Source organism: Aotus nancymaae, unplaced genomic scaffold, assembly GCF_030222135.1.
Source record: "Aotus nancymaae isolate 86718 unplaced genomic scaffold, 86718_ANA_hifiasm-v0.15.2.pri h1tg000022l_1, whole genome shotgun sequence".
NCBI classification, from domain to species: Eukaryota; Metazoa; Chordata; class Mammalia; order Primates; family Aotidae; genus Aotus; species Aotus nancymaae.
Genome location: NW_026988435.1, coordinates 37,246,810 through 37,267,980, shown reverse-complemented (window position 1 = coordinate 37,267,980; position 21,171 = coordinate 37,246,810). Strand labels below are relative to the sequence as shown.

Here is a 21,171-nt window from a genome sequence, read left to right as displayed (position 1 = left end):
GGCCAATATGTCAATTATCACTGCCAAATTACACAGCAGTGTGGTTCAAAGAAAATTTTAATTCTTATAACTTAATTGCAATTTGAAAAATCCAAACACCAAAAGGTTGTCTCAAGGAAAGATCAGTTCCTTTGAGAAAACAGAACAAAACACTGACAATCATTTGTCCAGACACATCTGAACAAACCATGAGTCCAGATCTGGAGACCTGATTTCTGTTCTTCCCAAATAAGACTTCATAACCTTGGACATGTCACAGCCTCAATCTCCAAACAAGGAAAGGATGATCTCTATTTGGCCCCCAAATTATAAACCTCAAGAATAAAATTGAGAAAAAAATTCTACAAGGCACTCTAAGCTCTTCAGAAATACATGCTATTCGTACATAAATTATTTTTTCATTTATAAACTCAGTCCATCAGAAAGCCTCCTGATCATGGGAAGACACTACACTACCTGATAATTTCTAAAATTAACTTTGGACTAATCAAGTCCATCATAATGAAACTAGTTTACAGACTACAAAAAAATTAAAATCAAGACTGAGTTTTGATTCAAAATCTACAAAAGTATTTATAAAAGTAACTTCCCTAAATACAAGCCTAGCAAAATCATGCAATCTAAAAAGTATCAGAGATTAAAGAAAGTCAAAGAAAGTACATACATAATTTGCTTCTTTCATCTTTCATGGAGGACAAAGGACAGTGTTGAGCACACAAAGACACAGTACATAATCTGTAGAGCTTTTCTCTAACATCTTTTGTACCCTGTACCCACTACGGAGAAATAGCCTGTGAAAAACATTCCCACCCACAGATGTTGCAACTGGGTGCCAAGCCACGTCAAGCTAGAATTCTATGATTACACAGTCCTGCAATACCCTCCACAAGACACACTACTAACCCCAAAAGTTGTTTGACACCTCTCAAACATGCTATCCATCCTACAGAAAGACTATACTGACAACCTATCAACAGCAAAGTATGCACTGAGTTTTCTGTTACTGATGGCCAGCTTGCATTGAAACATCCTCATGCGCTAAGTTACTATAACAAAAATGAAGAGGCTGTGTACAGATGGCAAGTCTTTTGAGGAAAAAAAAAAAAATCAGGGAAAAAACGTATCAAGGATGAAATAAGATAACAGAATTATATTTTCCCTCTAAAAATTCAACCTTGATATATCAAGTAGAGCAATCCAGCACACAAAGGCAGCGTCAATTTTTCTTCAGGTTTCTGGACATATCTTCCAACTGGATCCACCAAGGAAGGCATATGGCTAATAATTTTTCCAAATAACAAGAACAAAGCTAGAAAATTAGCAGAATATATGAGGAATCATCCATTTAGCATAAGTTAGTCAAACACTGCTTGGGGGCTGGTCATTTCCAAACTATAGGAACGACCTTAATCTGATCAATAAATATGGGGATCATCAGCAACATTTACTTCATTTTCTCCCCCATAATTATTTAACAATACAATCATGACATGTAACTTTACAGGCAGACTTGTTGCTCATTTCAGTATGGTTCACTTAAACTTCAAGTAGGAAAAAAAAAAAGGAACTGGAACGTTTTTCCCTAACATTCCCTATACTTGTGGTACAAAAACACCTACAGGAAAACATTCTTTCTTTTGGCAATCAGAATCCATAGGCTCATGCTAACAAAATGAACCTGGCAAACAAACTTGTCCTGAAACAAGTATCACACAAGCACATTAGATTTTCAGTACATAACTGATTGTACAATGTCTAAGAAATCAGTTTTTTAAAATGGTGGGGATTACAGAGACAGAAAAAATTTTTAGAAATGAGCAAATCTTCTACACTTCAGGGTAAGAAGGTCTGCCAAGACTTGGCAGTGCAGACAGTATACCTTAATTCATGGTAACTTAACATATATTCTGCTCTAAGTGCTCTGTGAGAATAATTGGTCTCTCCTTACTTTGGTATGTAAAATTTAAAACCACATTTGCACAATTCAGTCTGTTAAGTTTTGCTTCATTTAAGTTGAAGACTTACTTTCATCCATCTCTGGGAAAATAAAGTCCTGTAAATAGATGATTTTCTGCTAAGTAAAATTTGGCTAAAACCTACAGCGTAAACAATGCCTGAGAGATGCAACAGTTACGTAACTTTTTTTCCCCAAAGACCAGTCAGTATTGTCTTAAGTTAGTGTCTCACCATATCCGTAAGTTCATAAGGAGAAATAAACAAACATGAAAATTCCAAGTGAACACACAGCAAAAAGTCCAATATTTAGTATTAGTTTAACTTGCCGAGTCTCTTCCAGCATCTGTAAACAAACAGCCTCCTCCTCCATCAGGTCTCTGAGACTCCGCTTGCTGAGGTTCTTACTTTTAAAGCCACAAAACCAGTCTATGAACTTCCAGTACCGACCTCCATCCTCCGTTTCCTTCTTTCTCTCTTTCTCACCCATGAGAGCTGCTTGCCCATTGGAGTAAGCGTCAACTGGTGTTTCTGCCTCTGAATGACCTAAGGAAGCCACTGGGTTGCCCTCCTCTCTGCAGGTTACCAAAAGATTAACATCTTCAGGCTGAAGGCCCTTAATGCTGTCTTCAGATTTCCCGTTGGGAATGATGTGGTTGATGACCTCATTATTCTCACTGCATCTCAGAATGCTCTTTTCTTGCATTTTGTATGGTTCCTCTTTCGGGGAGCAGCTCTCCTTCACCACCAGGTTCTTCTTAGACCAAAAGGTGGTGGTACGAATCTGTTCCTTTGTGGGAGGTGGCGTGAGAAGGCTCACAATTACGGTAATGAGTCCCGTGACCCAAAACAATACTGTGGCCACATACATATAATGGATGTCTTTGATGAAACCTGGCCTGTTATCAGGTTGGTCACACTCTGGGGCACGGTAGGCAAAGGCCAGTATCAAACGGATTGCTCCAAGAACAAAGCCAGCCATTCCACCATAGAAAGCCCCTTGTTCATTGCAGCGCTTCCAGAAAATTGCCAGAAGGAACAGGGCTGCCACTGGGGGTGTCAGGTAATCTGCTACCTCCTGAATATAAAGGTACATCTGGCCTCCTTGCATCTCCACGATGATTGGCACCCATGCTATGCTGATCACCACCATAAATGCCACAAATACCCTCCCCACAATCATTAACTCCCGGGAGCTTGCGCTCTTGCGGATAAGTTTGTACACATCGAGGGTGAATATGGTACTGGCACTGTTAAAGATAGAGTCCAAGTCACTCATCAGAGCTGCAATCATCACTGCCATCATTAAGCCCCGAAGGCCCACAGGAACCAGCTTCATCACCAGGCGTGGGTAAGCAATATTGGAGCAACCAGCTCTGCTTCCACACACTAGCATGCAGTGCTCTGGATTGATGCAAGCTATATCATCAGCAAACAGTATCCTGGAAATCATTCCTGGAACAACTATGATAAACATTGGCAGAAGCTTTAAGAAGCCAGCCATAAGAGTAGAGCCTTTGGCATGAGCAATGTTTTTGGCTGCAAGGACCCTCTGCACGATGACTTGGTCAGCACACCAGTACCATACCGAGGCTGGGGTCTGCCCAAGAATGAATCCAGGCCAGGGAACATCTTCATCTGTTGGATCTCGCAGCATTTTCAGGGCTTCTTTCTTAGGGTGGACATTACAAGAATTTGTGTTGGAAAGGTTGTATGTCAACAAGATAGAAGTGACATTGGGTGAGGCCAACATGTACCTTCTCTTAACTTCCTCAAACCCGCCAATCTCCATTATGCTAATAATCATAAGTGTAAGTGCCCCAACGATCATGAGCAGAGCCTGTAGAGTGTCTGTGTAGATCACTGCAACAAGGCCTCCGGTGACAGTCAGCAAAGCAGTCATGCCAATGAGCAGGATGACAGACACATAAAGATTCCAACCTAAAGACTCCTGGATAAAGAGGGCACCTGAATACAGATCCACTGAGAGCTTGGTGAAAATATAGAGAATCAGAGACAAGGCTGCAAAATAGACCTGAATCCTATGACCACCAAATCGCTTGGACAAGTATTCAGGCATGGTATATACCCCTGACCGGATGTAAATTGGGATGAAAACCCAACCCAGAAGTTGTAAAAGCAGTAAGGCATTGAATTCCCATGCGCCCACTGCAAATCCACTTGCAGCTCCGGATCCTGCCAGCCCAATGAAGTGCTCACTCCCAATATTGCTCACAAACAGAGAGGCACCGATTGCTACCCAGGTCATAGAGCGCCCCGCCAGGAAGTATCCACTCACGGTGCTTCTATTAGATTTCCACATGGCAAAAAAACCAATGCACATGACCAGGATAAAATACAGGGCCACTATGGCAATGTCTGCTGTGTCCAGTACAGCTCTCATTCTGGTAACTTGTGAATAATAGCATCCAATGACAGAAGTGTCCAACTTTATTTATTTTTAGTAACCCCAGCCAAGTCTGTAAACCATACGTGAACTGGACTATACAGAGCAACACAGCAGGTCAAAGTCTTTGTCCTTTGGTTTGCTGTCTTGATGGTGGTGGTTGTGATAAACTTTGAAGAAGACAGTTTAAATTTTCCGCTTCTTAATTGGGATTGAGAACTTAGCTCGTACTCTTAATCCACTCTCCACAAGACCATCAGCATTTACTCAGGTGCTGGAGGAGAAATTCTGAGTTGCAGCTAAGTCTAGTGAAGCCTACTGTACCAACCCTGCAAGGCAGCAAAGACAAAAGACAAAGATTGAATTAGAGGAGGGTCTCACCACGTGATGAGGAAACTTTCAGTCTAGCAATCACGGCACAACAAGACATTCTTTATAAAAAGAAAAAAAACTTTTAAAATACACTTCAGTTCCACGGGAAAGAGCAATCTGTATGATCACAGCTGATACTTCTGTCAGTGAGAATATTAATCATTTCGAACTAAGGACAAAAACTCATCAACCTCATAACAAAGTGGCCTAACTTAAGCGCTTAACTAACTGCCTACTACAGCATTGCCCTTTCTTATCTTACTGTGGTAGTCTCATATTGGAACAGGTATTAATATCTTAAAGCACCCTAAAGGGGAGAAAATACTAATTCTATTCATAATAAAGGACACAAAAATGAATCTTAAAATACTACGAATCCTAACAGAGTTTGGGGCTAACCTTATAGCCAGTTAGGGTCCTGGATGGAATAGGCAGGTGGTGTTTACTAGATGTTACCATCTGCCTCAGAAAATTTAAATACAGAAAATCAAGTACTGCCTACTCTCTGGAAATATATTGTTATAAAGCTTCTTAAATGTCTGTAAATGGATATAGTTGTCATACAGTAACCTAGAACTTCTGAAGACACCCACTGCCCTAACGGGAAACAAGACATTCCACACAAAACTAGAAACATCCAACTTACAAAACAACTTGAAAATTGTATTATTTCTGCTAGTTAGAAGATGCTGCAAGAAGATAAAAAGAAAATTTTAGAAGAGATAATTTCCTTCTCTTCCTTTTCATCAGGCAGTATTTCCAAGAGAATCTCTGAGAAGATAAAGGCACTGACTAAAGGTTTGATTTTATTGAGTATGTTTTCCTTTTAATGCTTTTTGTTGAAGGGTATAGAAAACAGAGAAAAGAGGGAGGAGGAGAAAAGTTTTCTGAAGACTAAAAAATGATTATTATGTCCACCAAACCTCAACAAAACAGATATTTGTTGACCATTAGATAAATCTTCAGTAAGACCATCAGGAATTTTTCAGTTCTGGATTAAGACAACCACTCTGCAAAACAGACATTTAAATTTATCTAAAATTAAATTTATTAATTTGATGGCTTTTCTCCTGAAAAAAAGAGACAAATTCTGAATCTTTGAAGTTAATTGTAATTGTAGCTGATAGGTCAATACAAAAAAACATTTTTATTCAACCTAATGCCCTCCAAATATGAACTTCTAAATGATATCTCCTTTTGCAATAAGGCAACCTCAGAGCAGAATGTTTTTCCATACTTTCTCCAAGGCATTTTCCTTTTGAGTCCTATAAATGATACTGAAGCCACCTCTTCTCAAAACTGTTCAAAACCGACCACAGTATTAAAAACTTTAAAACACACTTCTCACTGTCAAAAGGAGCTAGATATAATACCTGGAGACTACTGCCCTACAAAATCAGGTTCTTAGGTCTAATGCAGAAAAAACTGCCTAGATAGGAATGTCTCAATCCCATCTGTATGCCTTTTTAAAGAATTAAGCACTACAATAATTGTGCTATGAAAAGTGATTTAAATCCTTTCTAAGTCTCAATGGCTGACATAAATAAAATTGTCAGAGAAAAGCAAAAAAAAAAAAATCTTAAAAGTTGAAATGTATTATCATTTCATACATGCCAAATCCTGAAGCTGATCATGTTTCTATGACCACCTTCCCCACCCCTAAACACTTTCAAGTTTTTAAACACTGTGATATTATGAAGAATCATCCAAATTTTTAATAAAATTTAATCAGATGATTAGTAAACATTATTTAAAAGGGTACCTTTAAATGTTTCTGCATAAGGGAAGCTCATCAATTACAATGAAAACTGCTGTTTGCAGTTATGAAACCCTGCCTCCAGGGCTCTCTCTGCTACCCAACATCCATCCAAGTCATCCTCTGGCCACTTGTTTCAATTTTCAGGAGGCTAGCTGGCTGATCGAGTATCACTCTTCCCAATGGCAGCAGCAACCATGTGCTTTCCAAAGAAGGGAGAGAAGAACAAGTGGGTATTTCTGGGTTTATCTGGGGGCAGGGTGGAATAGGGTGGGGTATATGTCACAGTAACTGCTGCTCAAAAAGAAAACAAGCACTTCCTCAATCACTGGGAAGCACTGTTACTATCAGCAACACTTTTTCACTGTCAATTCTGATATAAAAGCTATATTCTGCTGCCTGTTGAATGCTCAAACTGCATCAAGTTCTCATGCTAGCCCTAACTCCTAACTTCTCTAGTAAAGTCGCTCTGCCCACAAGGAGAGGCAGCAGAGTAGCCAAACATTAGCTCAAGGTTGAATTCTCAACTCTCTGCCTAGGTTTCCTTAGATCCTTCAAAGCCACTGTGGACAGTTCCCTTCTCACTGGATACCATACCAGTCTGTGGGTAGGTTTTTAGATTTTTTCCAATTTAAACAAAATACATCCATAGACCAGCACCTGGTAAAGACTGGAAAAGGAAAAACAAAACCAAAAAACAGGTCAATTTAGTTTGCAGAAATATATAAAACACTATAATGCAATACAGCTAAATTTTACACTCTAGTCATAGTCACAGCCTTGAATTTCAGTCTTTCAAGAGATAAACTATACATGCCTTAAAATGGTTCCAAATAAAATATAAAGTTATGTATATGTTTTCCTTCCTTTTAAAGAAGTGAACATTTCTTCAACAAAATACAATGAGCACTGGGTTCCAGGGTTCCCTTATTTTTACAAGAATATACATGGAAGAATCTTCAACTAACATGAGGTTTTTTAACTTGTATTTTTATATTTATATATGCCTTTTGTCACACACAGTTCACCATTCAGGCAAACCTCTCAAGTAAAAATTGAGACAATAAAATAGGTATAGTTATGAAAAGCATGTAGACAGGTTCCTTGGTACTACTATTTTTTTTCCTTAAAAAAACTTTTGTAATGGAAGTAATACTGGTAGAATGCAAAAACAAACAGTCCTCTAGTGGTGATGGACGTATTTGGCCAAACCTCGAACACAAAGGTGCTTTGAAACAGAGCAGATTCTCCCTCTTCCCAAAAGAAAAGGCATCCTTCTCGGAAAGTATTTTACTGTTTTGCACAGAATTAGAATGCAATTTTGGTTCTATTCCATTTATCTGGATAAATTAAACTGCAACTGAAGAATTAATCCAAATAGAGAAGTGTAAATATAAATATTTGCTGCATCTGACCAAATAAGAGAAAAAAGGTAAGACCAAATTTAAATAAGCACTCCTTAAGGTAATATAACCACGTTGACCAAAGTATAATTAGTTATAATGACCAGATCTCTCTTGTAGTATCTGGATAACCACATAATTTATCTTCCAAACCAGAACATTATTCTGGAACAATAATTCTGTAAACTGCAGGATATACGGGCACTCTATCAAAAAAAAAATCACCTGCCATATGCCATAAAAACCAAACAAGGAACAAGGAAAATGATCTCCTAAACTCAATCAAGTCATAAGTTCAATGACACACGCAGGCCTGCAAAGGGTAGTATACAATAACCTTAAATGTGACCAATCACCTCTTTAGCTTTGGATTCAATTTACAAACCACCCACTCAAGGTACGATATGAGAGGCCTAGCCCAGCACTCTGTCAATGGTAGGCTTGATGAGCCCTGCTCATCCTCTGATCAAAATGAAAAATCTTCACTTAACTAGCTAATAATTTAAGGGGTATAGAACACATAGACACCTCTGAAAACCTAATTACCTGAATTACAATCACATTTGTGTAACCTACCAAAAAAAAAGTCGGGGGGGGCATACCCAAGCTTGTTTTCTTCCCACCCCAGCAGACAGATTTCATAATCTGTAAGATCATGGTACAGAAGAAAACAGCACAGCTTTGAAGGGCTGCATTCCATGCTCTATCACTTCCTAACTGTAGGATCTCAGGCAACAACTTCATCCCTAAGAGCCTCAACAAGTCTCAACTGTCTGGCTTTTAAAATGAAACCAACTCGCTCCTTATGGTTTAATAAGGAATAAGTAACACAGAAAAAGCTAGTATTGCCTAGTACAATACGAAGGTGGTTCAGTAAACGTCAGTTTACTTCCTACAACCTGAATATACTAGAATATATATCCTGAATATACTAGAAGTGATACTGGTTCCTTTCAAACTGTCAACTATGTACAAGGCATATTAGAATCTTCACAAGTTATTTATATAGAAGAATTAGATACAATAATGCATTAAAGATGCAGTTCTTTCCAACATTTTAGACTCCCAACTACCTCATCAACTATTACCTCCTAAAGTAAAATAGAAAAAATTTACATAAAATTCTTAAGACTTTTCGTACATGCTTTCACTTTTGTCACCTTGACTCAAGGTCTAGGAAAGCAAATTCCAGTCGTGGATAGACGACCAGTAAAGAGCAAAGTGTATGTGTACTCACACCAGGACTGTCCTCACCCCTACTTACCTTAAAAATGTGGAGCAAGGATATTGTAGTGGTTCATCAATGACACAAAGAGCAAAACAGGTGGTTTCTCTAATATAACTGACATGAACTCCAGCCAGTTTTAAAATTAAGTGGAGCTAAGGACAACACTATGGATTAAGTATCCCTAATCCAAACATCTGAAATCTGAAATGCTCCTCCCAAATCCTAAACTTTTTGAGCACTGACATGATGCTCAAGGGAAATGCTCACGGGAGCATTTTGGATTTGGGATTTTCAGATTTGGGATGCTCAGCCACTAAGTACTATGCAACATCCCACAATCCAAAACACTTCTGGTCCCAAGCATTTCAGATAAGGGATATTCAACCTGTACCATATTGTTTTAATCATCCCTAAAATATAAAAAATTTGCCCTTAAATCTTTTTGACAAAACATTTCTATTAAACTTGCACCCTTCAAGTTTTTAAAAGTTATTATATGAAGCCCTGATTGGACTCAAACAGTGCTCAAGCTGTATTCAGACAGTGAAGTGGAGGCAGAGTAGAGAGGGACTGTGGCTCTCCTCCCAACCCTCTACCACCAGAACAGCTCTACTTTTACCAGTTTCTCCTGGGGCAGGAGCAGGAGGGGTGAAGAATGGATTTGGAATTTTCCAAGTAAACTATTTCCTCAAAATCTTATTCAACTAGAAAAGCTCATAAACCACCAGATTTACTTCATCCATATACACTCCGCCCAAGATATATTCATTTTATTCTTTTTAACCTGATTCTATCAATAAGTTTGGCTCATCATGAATTTTTTTTGAAGATATTTCAGAGAAATAAGACCTAGATATGGCAGTTGGGGAGGAAAGAACAACTATGAAACTACTACTGGTTTTAACATGTATGTGAATACTAGATCACATTTGGAGCAAACTCCAACAACCCATTTTGTTAAAGATAAATGAAAACGTGAAACAACAGGTTGGGCATGGTGGCTCACAACTGTAATCCCAGCACTTTGGGAGGCCAAAGCAGGTGGATCACTTGAGGCCAGGACTTCCAGACCAGCCTGTCTAACAGGGCAAAATCCCATCTCAACAATAACAAAAAAAACCCCATAACAATCAGCCGGGTGTGGTAGCATGCACCTGAAATCCCAGCTACACAGGAGGCTGTGGAAAGAGGATTGCTTGAACCCAGAGAGGCGGAGGCTGCAGTGAGCCGAGATCACGCCACTGCACTCCAGCCTGGGTGACAGAGTAAGACAATCTCGAAAAGAAAATATGAAATAACAGAGCAGCAGTGCCTATTGCCATGTAATCGCAACCAAACATTTGTGTAACTCAATGAGAATTCAAGAGGCTTAACACTATCTGCTTGTAAAAGATTGTTTATCAAAGATAAGTGAGTTATAAATAATGGAAATTTTAAAAATCTGACACTAACCTAAGTCCTAACACTATTTAGGTACTGTGTCTAGTTTTACATGCATTACTTAATGCTCATAACCATGAGATAAGTGCAATTATTATGACTATTTTACAGATGAGAAAACTGAAGCCAAGGAGGTAGGTAGTATAACTCACCCCAGGCCACAGCTGTCTGTGTTAAATAAAGCAAGGACGTGCACTCACATCTATGTATCTGAATAGCTTCTGCCCTTAATCACTATGCAATATTACACTTTTGATGAAAAGGACATTTCCTTACTGACAGGCAGGAACACTAATGATACTGATAAAAGATCATTCATCATTCAAGAACATGCATGTTTAAAAAGTTGTGCTCGAAGAGAAAACCCAAGATGGTTATGTAGCAACTGTTAACAAAATAAGACTGCAAACAGCACATAAGATAAAAACCAGTTGAAATTCTTTGTGTGATCATGTGAATGGATGTGTATGGAGAAAATGAAGAGATTAAAAGCAAAAAGAAGTCCCAGGCATAGACTTCACATACAGCAGCAAAGCCCTGATGAGCCAGCTGTTAAGACCAGAACTTATTGATGTTCTCACCATCCAAGTTCAAGGCTTTCTGCCTTCATTCTTCTTATCAGTGTTAATTAGTCATTCCACCAAAGGGTGAAAAATATGTCTTAAGGTCTATTCTATACTTGACCCAGTCACCACGGGGGCTATATGATTCTATCTGAGCCAATCTTTATCAACTCCCACAACTTTAAAACATCAAAAGAACTAGCTGTACAATCTACAGATGCAAGGGTTCTCACAGTAAAATCTATAGACCACTGCTCTTAATGGATGAAGTGTTGTAGTTGCCTATCCTGTTGTTCAGGGTTATGAATAATTTGCCTTTGCCCATAAAACCTGTTCTACTCTCAATCCTCCCCATCTCAGAATAGTAACTTCATCCTCACTATTGCTCAGTCCAAAAATTTTAGTCATCCTGACTGCTCACTTTCCCCCTCAACCCATATGCAATCAATCCATCAGCAAAGCCTGTTGGCTCTATTTAAAATATATCCAGAATCAAAGACAACTACTAGCACCTTGGTTCCAATCACCATCCCACCACATCCCGATCACTGTCCTGGCCCCTTGTCTCCATGCTTCTGCCCTTGGCCCACTACAGGAAACTAACACAGCAAGCAGTCACCCCTTTCATCACAATGGACCAAACCAGCCACTGGGACTGGCCATTCCCTATGCAGGCAACTTTATACCCCTAGATTTCCACAAAACTTGCCCTCCTCTATGTCTTTGCACAAAAGTAACTTCCCTGACCATCTCAACACCTCCTCTCCAGCCTTGTTATTTATCCATAGCACTCAACACCTAATATGCTATAAAACTTAAGTGTCCTCTGTCTCCTCACTACCATGTATGTAAATTCCATGAGGATAGAATCTTGTCTGTGTTGTTCTGATGTGTCCTAGTGTCCAGAACACCATCTTACACACTACAGGTGCCCAAATGTTTGTTAAACAAACAAGTCAAATATTAACAACTAAGTTCTTCACCATCAGGACTGCTAAACTTCCAATATCCTATATTACTATCAACAGTGGGTTTTTTAAGCAACAAGACATGCAGATTAAAGAGGCCTAAAGAGAAAAAGTGCCTCCTCCCTCCCCTACCAGTGATCTGCAATCTTGAATAGCTCCAGTTGAGGGTGTGTGGAATGACAAGGCAAACTGAACTAAACAACTATGTTCATTCAGATAAAAATCTCAGTGGGGCCGACGAGAGTAGTGGCTCACGCCTGTAGTCCCAGCACTTTGGGAGGCCGAGACAGGCAGATCACAAGGTCAAGAGATAGAGACCATCCTGGCCAACATGGTGAAACCCCATCTCTACTAAAAATACAAAACCTAGCTGGGTGTGGTGGCGAGCACCTGCATTCACAGCTACTCGGGAGGCTGAGGCAGGTTGAACCCAGAAGGCAGAGGTTGCAGTGAGCTGAGATTGTGCCACTGCACTCTAGCCTGGCAACAGAGCAAGACTCCACTCCAAAAAAAAAAAAAACTCAGTGGACCATGACATAGTAAAAACCTGTATCTGGAGCCACCATCTCTCTCGCAACCTACCACCAGAGTGACCCACTTCCCTTCACTGTGCTAACTCCATTGTGGAATGTGTTCCAGGTTTAACCGCTGCAATTGTTGACATCCACCACCTAGTGTGCAGTGCTATGTGTAGACCATCCCTGTGCGTGTTTGTCTCGCAACTGTTTCCACACAGCTGAAAGAGTAGGTCAGTGCCTGCAAACGACAATTCCCTTCAGCTCACTCGACACAAGCCCAAGCACCCTGATGTCAACTCATGAAGAACTCCCTCTTTCACCTCTCCATTACACTTGCGTTCAGAGTTCCCACAAAACCAAATAAGTTAACTTAGTAACTAGCATTTACCAAACACCATGCACCAAGCACTATTTTCACACTATATGTTTGAGCTCATCTAATCCTCACAAAAACCCCAAGAGGTAGACATAATGATCCCCAACTTACAAATGAGAAAACTGAGGACATTTGAGAGGATCACTAAGGGAGTTCATGAACACCCTCTCTGAAATAAAGAAGAATGCACCCTTTTACAACACTTTTCAGGAAGACACACACACACACACATACACACACCCACAAACTAGAAATAAACACACGTCAGATAAAATCCAGCTGATGCAGACGGAATAATGCAATGAGAAAAATCACCATTGGTAAGACCTGAAGTAATGCACCTAGGCTATGAGTACAGGGATGCTAAAACCTTCAGGAGAATGGCTGCTGGAGGGCTTCAAAATGGATGGATGACACTGACAACATCTGTACCCACACCAGCAATTAATCTTATCTCTAAAAAGCAGACATGTGCCCTCCTGATGTGATCTATCCCTCCCAAGACCACTTAAGTACTCTTACAAAACAAAACCTAAATCTAATTAAATTTCTACCTATGGGTCTACAGAAATTACCTGGAATAGAACAACATATAAAAAACAGCAGAAGGGATCAGCCAAATCCAGAGAGGGAAAGAGTGTGGGAAGTTGTTACAGAGTAAGAGACTTAAGAATATTAAGTAAACATAACTTGTGGACCTTGTTTAGATTCAGAGTCAACCAAAACTCTAAGAGACACTTTAGACAATTCAGGGAATTTGAACATCAACATTAGATGTTAAGGAATTGTAGTTAGGTGTGATAAAGGCACTACTGTTGTTTTTTTAAAAGTCCTTATTTCTTACATACTAATTACTTACAGATGAAATGATATATCTACGTTTGCTTTGAAGTATTCCTACAATAAACAATTCAGTCACTAACAGATGCTAAAACGAATGATTGTTGGAGAACAAAATATTCAGTTTCAGGTTTGTTACTCCATAGATCACTTAATACAAAAGGGAAATAGGGTACATTTACAATTATGTACCCTATGGCATTCTGGTGAATGCCACATAACCAAATGATTGCTTAACAAAGTGGCATGCCTGCCGATGTGATGGACTGACATCCCTATGGAATATTCATTTGTCAACAATGTCTAACTCTAATCATGAAAATGCAACTACAGACAACTACAAAGTGAAGGATTATGCAAAACAGTGGGCCTGGACTCCAAAGCTCTTCAAAGAGCCACTGATATTAATGACAAAGGCTTTGGAACTGTTCAAGGAGACTAAACAAGTAAATATATGATCCTTGACTGAATACTGAATTAAAACACTAAAAAGTATTACTGGAGAACAGTGTAAATTTCAATATGAATTGAACATTTGGTGGTAGTATTGTATCAATGTTAATTTTGAATGCGATGGCTATGTTGTAGTTAGGAAGAAGGCCCTCCCTCATTCCTAAGAAAAGTATGTCAAGATGTCTGCAACTCTCAAAATAATGCAGATTATCAAAAAGAAAATACGGCATATTCTAACAATTATACTGATCTAGCCAAAAATCATACGAGTGTTAAATGAACTGCTCTTACAGTCTGAATTTCTTTTAGTCATGATAGCCAAGGGAAATTAAAGAAAAAACTTTTAAGAAAATAGAAGTGAGGAGACTGGAAATCAAGATTAACAGATGAAGCTGAGTGATAGATACAATACCAAGTTTCATTAAACTACTGTATTTACCGTTATATATGCCCAAGTCTGTTTTAATTCTTCAGTTTTCATTTGTAAAATGGAAATCACTCTACCTAACCTTAAGATGGCTGAAGATTCAAGAGAATTATATATCTATGTGTGTAATATGTATGTATGTTTATATATATATATATCTTAAATACATATACACACCTACCCCTGCACCCCTACTTCAATCAATTGCTAAGGTTAGGCATTATTAACCAACTCATCTATCTTCCCTCAAAGGCTAGTAACTATAAAGTTTATAGCTGCTGTAGAGGTAAAACATCCAACCAGGTCACAACTTTGTGGGGTTTTTTTGTTCTCAGCCTACTTGGTTCCAATTTTATGTTCCTAGAAAAAAACTGTGTCTAGAAAGAACAGATACTAACAGTTTCTACTCAACTTTCCACGTGACTAAGGCAGAAAACCTAGGCACAAGCATCTTCCTGTTAGACCATATTCTAATTCTCCAGGCCAAGTTATAATTAGAAGATTCAGAAATTGGGGTATTTCCTCTGAAAGATACTTTAAGTTGGAAAACTTTAAAATCTTCTAATTTTCCCCAGGTTTGGTGAATATAACACTCAAGAAGTAAAAGCACAAATAGGGTAACTTTAACAGTGTTTGGTGGGACTTGTAGAAATTATGTTCTGAATTAAACCTAAGAAATAAAAACAGAAGCATGGTATTCTAGATTATAAAGGCAGCTGGATTTTCCTCTTGTATTGCAAACATAGGAAAAGTAGAGGAATACAGAAATCCAGAGAAATGGGATCACATCTGTTTTCTTTGGATGCCAAATGATAGGAAATCTTGAAGTTATCAATAGTTTCCAATGAGTCCATCCTAATCGGATAAAATACTTAAGAAAATGACATTAGGAAAAATGTTTTCTTCAATTTTTTTACACGGAATTTGCAAAAACTCCTGGCCCTTACTTAGTCCACACATGAGAATGGCATTCCCATGAGACCAATAGTGCTACCAAAGTCTTCCAGATTTATACTCCCTAATGGAAACTTAGTGTCTTAAAGCTTCAAGATATTATACTTCATACAATTGTTTTCTCATATGACTGTACACAAAACAGAAGGCAAGCAGTACACCAACAGAAGAATGGCAATCAAAACAACCCATGACTGGGTCATTTGCTTACTTAACAGCATTAAAAAACAAAACCACACAGAGTATAGTGGCTCACACCTATAATCCCAGCACTTCGGGAGGCTGAGGTGGGCAGATCACCTGAGGTCAGGAGTTTGAGACTAGCCTGACCAACACGGTGAAACCCAGTTTCTCCAAAAAATTAGCCAGACATGGTAGCAGGCACCTGTAATCCCATCTACTCGGGAGGCTGAGACAGGAAAACTGCTTGAATCTAGGAGGCAGAGGTTGCAGTGAGCCGAGATCACACCACTGCACTCCAGAAAAACTCACACTCTTCAGTACCATTCCTGACAAAGAGCCTTTCCTACAACATGCCTGACAAAGAGCCTGCTCTCAAATTTAGCTTTTCAACTGAGCAACACAAATTCACCTTAAATCTGAACCAAAACCAGACTGAACAGATGTTTTATATTCAGAATTCATATACAGGACATCTGAGCACAAACTGAAAAGGGAGCAGGTATCTGGAACTTAATACTGATTCGGCACCTTTCTAACAGAAGCAAAGACTACACATGGATTCACAGGAGCATATTCCCAGCAGCTGAAATGCAACCACAACACTGTACTTCTGATTACCAAGATGAGAATTTTCTCAAACTGGATTATATATCCACAGCAACCTGGCTACCATAACTGCACCTGGATTCTTCACCTGACAAAGCACTTAACCACCAGGGTAGGTGAAACTACCAGGTAGGAAAAACTTTTAAAAACTGAAGTTTAAACAAAAGCAAAACCAGTAATTCTTAATTCTGGGGCAGAAGCAGATAAATGCCAGTTTATGAGGATTGAGGGTTCCAATAAAGTTTTGCTAAGTTTGTGCTTTCACTTGCAATTTCATTTTTAAGCTTTCATCTACATCAACTTCTACTGAAGTATGCCCAAAGTGGATAGAAATTCCCTTACCTTTGACTGTAATCATAGTAAAAATGATTGGAAGGGGAAGCAAAACAAGTTAATTATACCATGGGTCAAAAGGTAGGTAAGAACAACCTGGGATCTGAGTTAGTTTTATTTGCAATTTGATGTCATCTATCTGGAGTGGGAGTGGAAAAAACAAAAGACAAAAAAATGGTTAGTCAAGTTAATAACTTGGCTTCTATTTTATGGAAACACAAAGCCTGGTCACAAATAAAAATCTCATCACCCCCCTGGCTCTATACTCTTTACTAAGACAGCACCTGAATTTTTTTTGTGGTAATACTATTTTCCAGGATCATGGGTAAACTACTTTTAATTCCATAGATACACACTGAGCAAAAACAATATTTTCTAAACAAAGCAATCTTTGCATGCCAGTAGTATTTCAAACACCTAAGAGGTTGATACAATGGGTACAAACTAAAAGTACTAATACATGCTTAAAATAAGCAATCACTCAGACACTGAAAGAAAAAGTGGATTATGAATATCACTCCCTGACAGTTTACACTGTGCAACTCTGAAGGCTACATCTACAGTTTAGCGTAAATGGACACATAAAAGCCAACGATCCAAAACTATAGATTCTACTTTTAAGAACTGCCATTACTGAAATTAGTCCTACTGTAAACCAGTGACCAATTAACAAGGTGGGCTTTGTCAACATAAATGCTAAGAGGTTTACAGGCCACCTACAGCTAATTATCTGAATATCTAGATTATGAAATGAGCACCAACCCAACCCATAGACACATTACATTTGATCCATGGTACCTAAGTATTCTTCAATTAGTTGGCAACATCTTTAAAAAAAAAAAAAACAGATTTCCTATAAAATCTGGATTTCTGGATGTTAGTAAGATGACAGAAAAAAAGCTAGCAAAACCAGGCCCACACCCCTCATGGCAATAATAGATGGGAGCATAGTAGTAACATCAACACCACTAATTCAAACATTTACTGAGCAAGAACTGTATTTCAGGTTTGACTGTTTGTGATTCTGATGAAATAAACTTAGATATAAGTTTCATCTTTCGGAGTTTCTTCATCAATAAACTGGGAATGAAAAACTAGGCAATGAAGTTCACAGCAACTTGACTGAGATCACAGCTACTTTAATGTCAGGACTACACTTAACCACTTTATCTTCAAACGCCCTCCCAGATTAATTACTTCCATTTTACAAAGGAGGAACTGAGGATCCAAAAAGATTAACATCCTTAGGAAGTAGGTGCTAGAATCCAAAACCCACTCCATCTCCTCTAAAGCTCCTTCTAGTCTCTCAGTACCAGTCTTTTTTTGTTCTATGGTAACACATGCACTATCTTCATTTCAGATCTTAAAAGGTTTTCAACTCATATATAATAGAAAACAAAAAAATCAGAGCACTTTTCTAAAGCAGAAGCCTTCATACCCAAAGCTATATCCAGTCATAAAATCATATATACGTACCTTAAGTATTTAACACACAAACATACATTTATTTGCAAACCTCAATATGGGCGTCAAAGCATTTGCAGAATGGGATCAATGATGATTTGAGTTCCTTCTGCTTGATCTAAGCAACATCTACAAATGGCATAATCTACAATTTCCAGTTTCAGCTTCATTAAAGTGGAAAGTTTTAAGAGATCCTAGTAGAACACTCCAGATACAGAATTCTCCTATTGCTATTTTTCCTCTCAAACTTTGAGTTACTTCAGCCATATCTAATTCTATGGCCATTATTTTAATGACTCACCTTTTATCAAGTCTTCCCAAAGAATCCAACTTGGTTTTCAGGAAATAAAGGTTTGCACTCATTTCATCAGCTCACATGATATTTAAAGTATTTTACAGAAGATTACCTGTCATAAAATAGTCTTGGAAATCAACACAACTTCTGGTAAGCATACAACTCGCCCAGTGTGAGTGAAGTGCACTGACTTGAAAGCAAACTACTAGCACATGAGGTCAACACGCTGTATCATAGCAAGCACCGTTTTAGAGAGACGACAGTAGTAACTCAAGGCAGCTTAGTATCTACCATATGTGCAAAGCATGGCAGGATAGAAATGAAAGACAACTCTCAAGAATTTGTCATCTAGCAAAGGAGGTAAAACATATTCACCAATTAATTGTAACACAAAGTAGAAAGTGATCCGTGTGATAAGAGACATGTGAAGATCCTTGCAACCAAGGAATGATTAGTCTATACTCCTAATGGTGCAGGTCCTTGATATTTGTTTAACGTACCAAATGGGTTAAAATGAACTTGGAAGAACATGAGACTAGTTTTTCACGGAGGTGGTGGGGTAACGTGGAAAGGGAGGGCACTCCAAACAGAAAAGCAGCATGATGCCAGCACCAAACAAAATAAAAGGTTTTTATTTATAAGGATCTGCACAACTCTGTTTACTGGGTATATAAAATAGAGTGGAAAAAAACTGAAAGATGAGGTTAAAAAAAAAACAAGTTGGGAGTCATATCAGAGGCAGCCTTGGATGCGACTTCACGCTTCATGTATTTGAAAATGATAAGTATGCAGTAATTGGGCAACGTGTTGTTGATACAATCAATTAGTATGGGAATCAGAAAGCCACCACTTAACAATGCTTTCTACTATTTCCTTGTTAAAAGTGCACTTATTTCGTTGTTTTAAAGTATCTCAAGGACATATATTTGCACTACAAGCATATTTCTAGGTAGCATGTCAGAAGACACCAGCTAAGAAACTGCAAGACTCCAAGGAAGAAACAAACAAGATCAGTTCAACTAGGGCAGAGACGACTATATGGGATTGAGAACGCAGGAACAGAAAGAACTGGATTTGTTCAGCACCAGATGACAGAAGACAAAGAAGCAATGTAAAGAAATAAGCAGTAACAGAGGCAACTTTTGGAATAGGCAACACGTAAAGTATTTAACCACACTGAGTCTGCAGTGCCAAGGGGACCTTCAGGAGGCTATAACCAGCACAGAAGACAGCAGGAAAAGCCAGAATTGTCAGCCTGTTAAAAAAAAGACGGCAAATCATCCACACAAAGGTCAAATAAATTGTACATAAAGGGAAGAAAGCCTGTAATCCCAGCACTTTGGGATGTCGAGGTGGGCAGATCACAAGGTCAGGAGATCGAGAGCACCCTAACCAACAGTGAAACCCAGTCTCTACTGAAAAAAAAAAAAAAAAAATACAAAAATTAGCTGGGTCTAGTGGCGCATGCCTATAATCTCAGCTACTTGGGAGGGTGAGGCACGAGAATCACCTGAACCCAGGAGGCAGAGGTTGCAGTGAATCGAGATTGCACCACTGCACTCCAGCCTGGCGACAGAGCAAGAGTCTGTCTTAAAAAAAAAAAAAAAAAAAGAGGAGGAAGGAAGAAATCAAGGGACAAACATTAGAAAACAGTACCATAGGAAGCCAAGAAAAAAGCTGCACCTAGCAAATTGTGTCTATATACTCTAAATCAGGGGCTGGCAAATTTCTTCTGTAAAGGACCAGATAATAAATGTAAAAAGAACAGGGTGATGTTCCAATGTAACTTTACTTATGGACTCTGAAATGTGGAAGTTTTATGAAATTCTACTGTCATAAAACTTGCTGTTTTTTCCCCCACCTATTGAACTGTAAAATCTTTTCCTAGTTCACAAGCCATAAAAATATAGGTGACAGGTCAGATATGGCCCGGAAGCCACAGGCTGCCAACCCCTGCTCTAAGAGCAACAAAAAGGGTAAGCAGTGAATTCACCGTCCTTTTCCAAACCCAAGGGTAGTTCTTCCTTTAGATAAGTTGATAACTTACCAGACATTCGTTTGACTAATTCCTTAAAAAAGGACTCCCCTAAATAAGAGGTAACTGCATGTGTTAACAACACTTGTCTTAAAAATACTGCCTTCCACTAAAAACAAACTCATGAGAATATTGGAAATTCTAACACAAAGCTAAGAACATGAATTAGGAAAAGTTTGATAATTGCAACAGCTTTTTATAAAATAAGTAATCACACCGTATTTTTATCATCCGCTCTCCACCCTTCCTTCCACCTTGATGTTAAACCCCATTCTGGTATTCCAGGTTTCTTTCAGATGAGTTAAACATGTAGTAGTACAAACACAGCAAAGGCACTAGATGAAAAATATTACCTCAGAATTCCCCCATCATTGCTTTTTAACTCTTAATTTTCTTTAAGGTGGTTTTATAATCTAAAAGGTTAGAAGCTTCAATAGCAGTCTGCATATAATTACTAGATATAACCTAGGTCTTTAAAATCTAGAAACATCAGTATTGAATATGTAAGTTATGAATTAAGAAAGAAAAATTAGTGCAGAATGTCAACTTCTGACAAGCAGTCTCCATAGATACAAACCATTATGTGGTGAGGAAGGA

General features: G+C 38.6%; 2 protein-coding genes across 7 annotated transcripts in view; both read right to left on the bottom strand.

Moving 5' to 3' along the window:
• Positions 1-21,171, bottom strand: part of MRPS6 (mitochondrial ribosomal protein S6) — a 68,397-nt gene that overhangs the window by 42,415 nt on the left and 4,811 nt on the right. The window lies entirely within an intron of this gene.
• Positions 1-21,171, bottom strand: part of SLC5A3 (solute carrier family 5 member 3) — a 32,322-nt gene that overhangs the window by 6,984 nt on the left and 4,167 nt on the right. For 3 of the 6 annotated variants that reach the window (XM_012446002.3, XM_012446019.3, XM_012446008.3), the window contains one exon: positions 1-4,689. This exon is cut by the window's left edge and continues 6,984 nt beyond it. In XM_012446002.3, the coding sequence (XP_012301425.1) occupies positions 2,201-4,357 (2,157 nt within the window). In that variant the 5' untranslated portion in view covers positions 4,358-4,689 and the 3' untranslated portion in view covers positions 1-2,200. The other 3 variants (XM_012446057.2, XM_012446047.2, XM_012446039.2) reach the window with 3 other exon arrangements.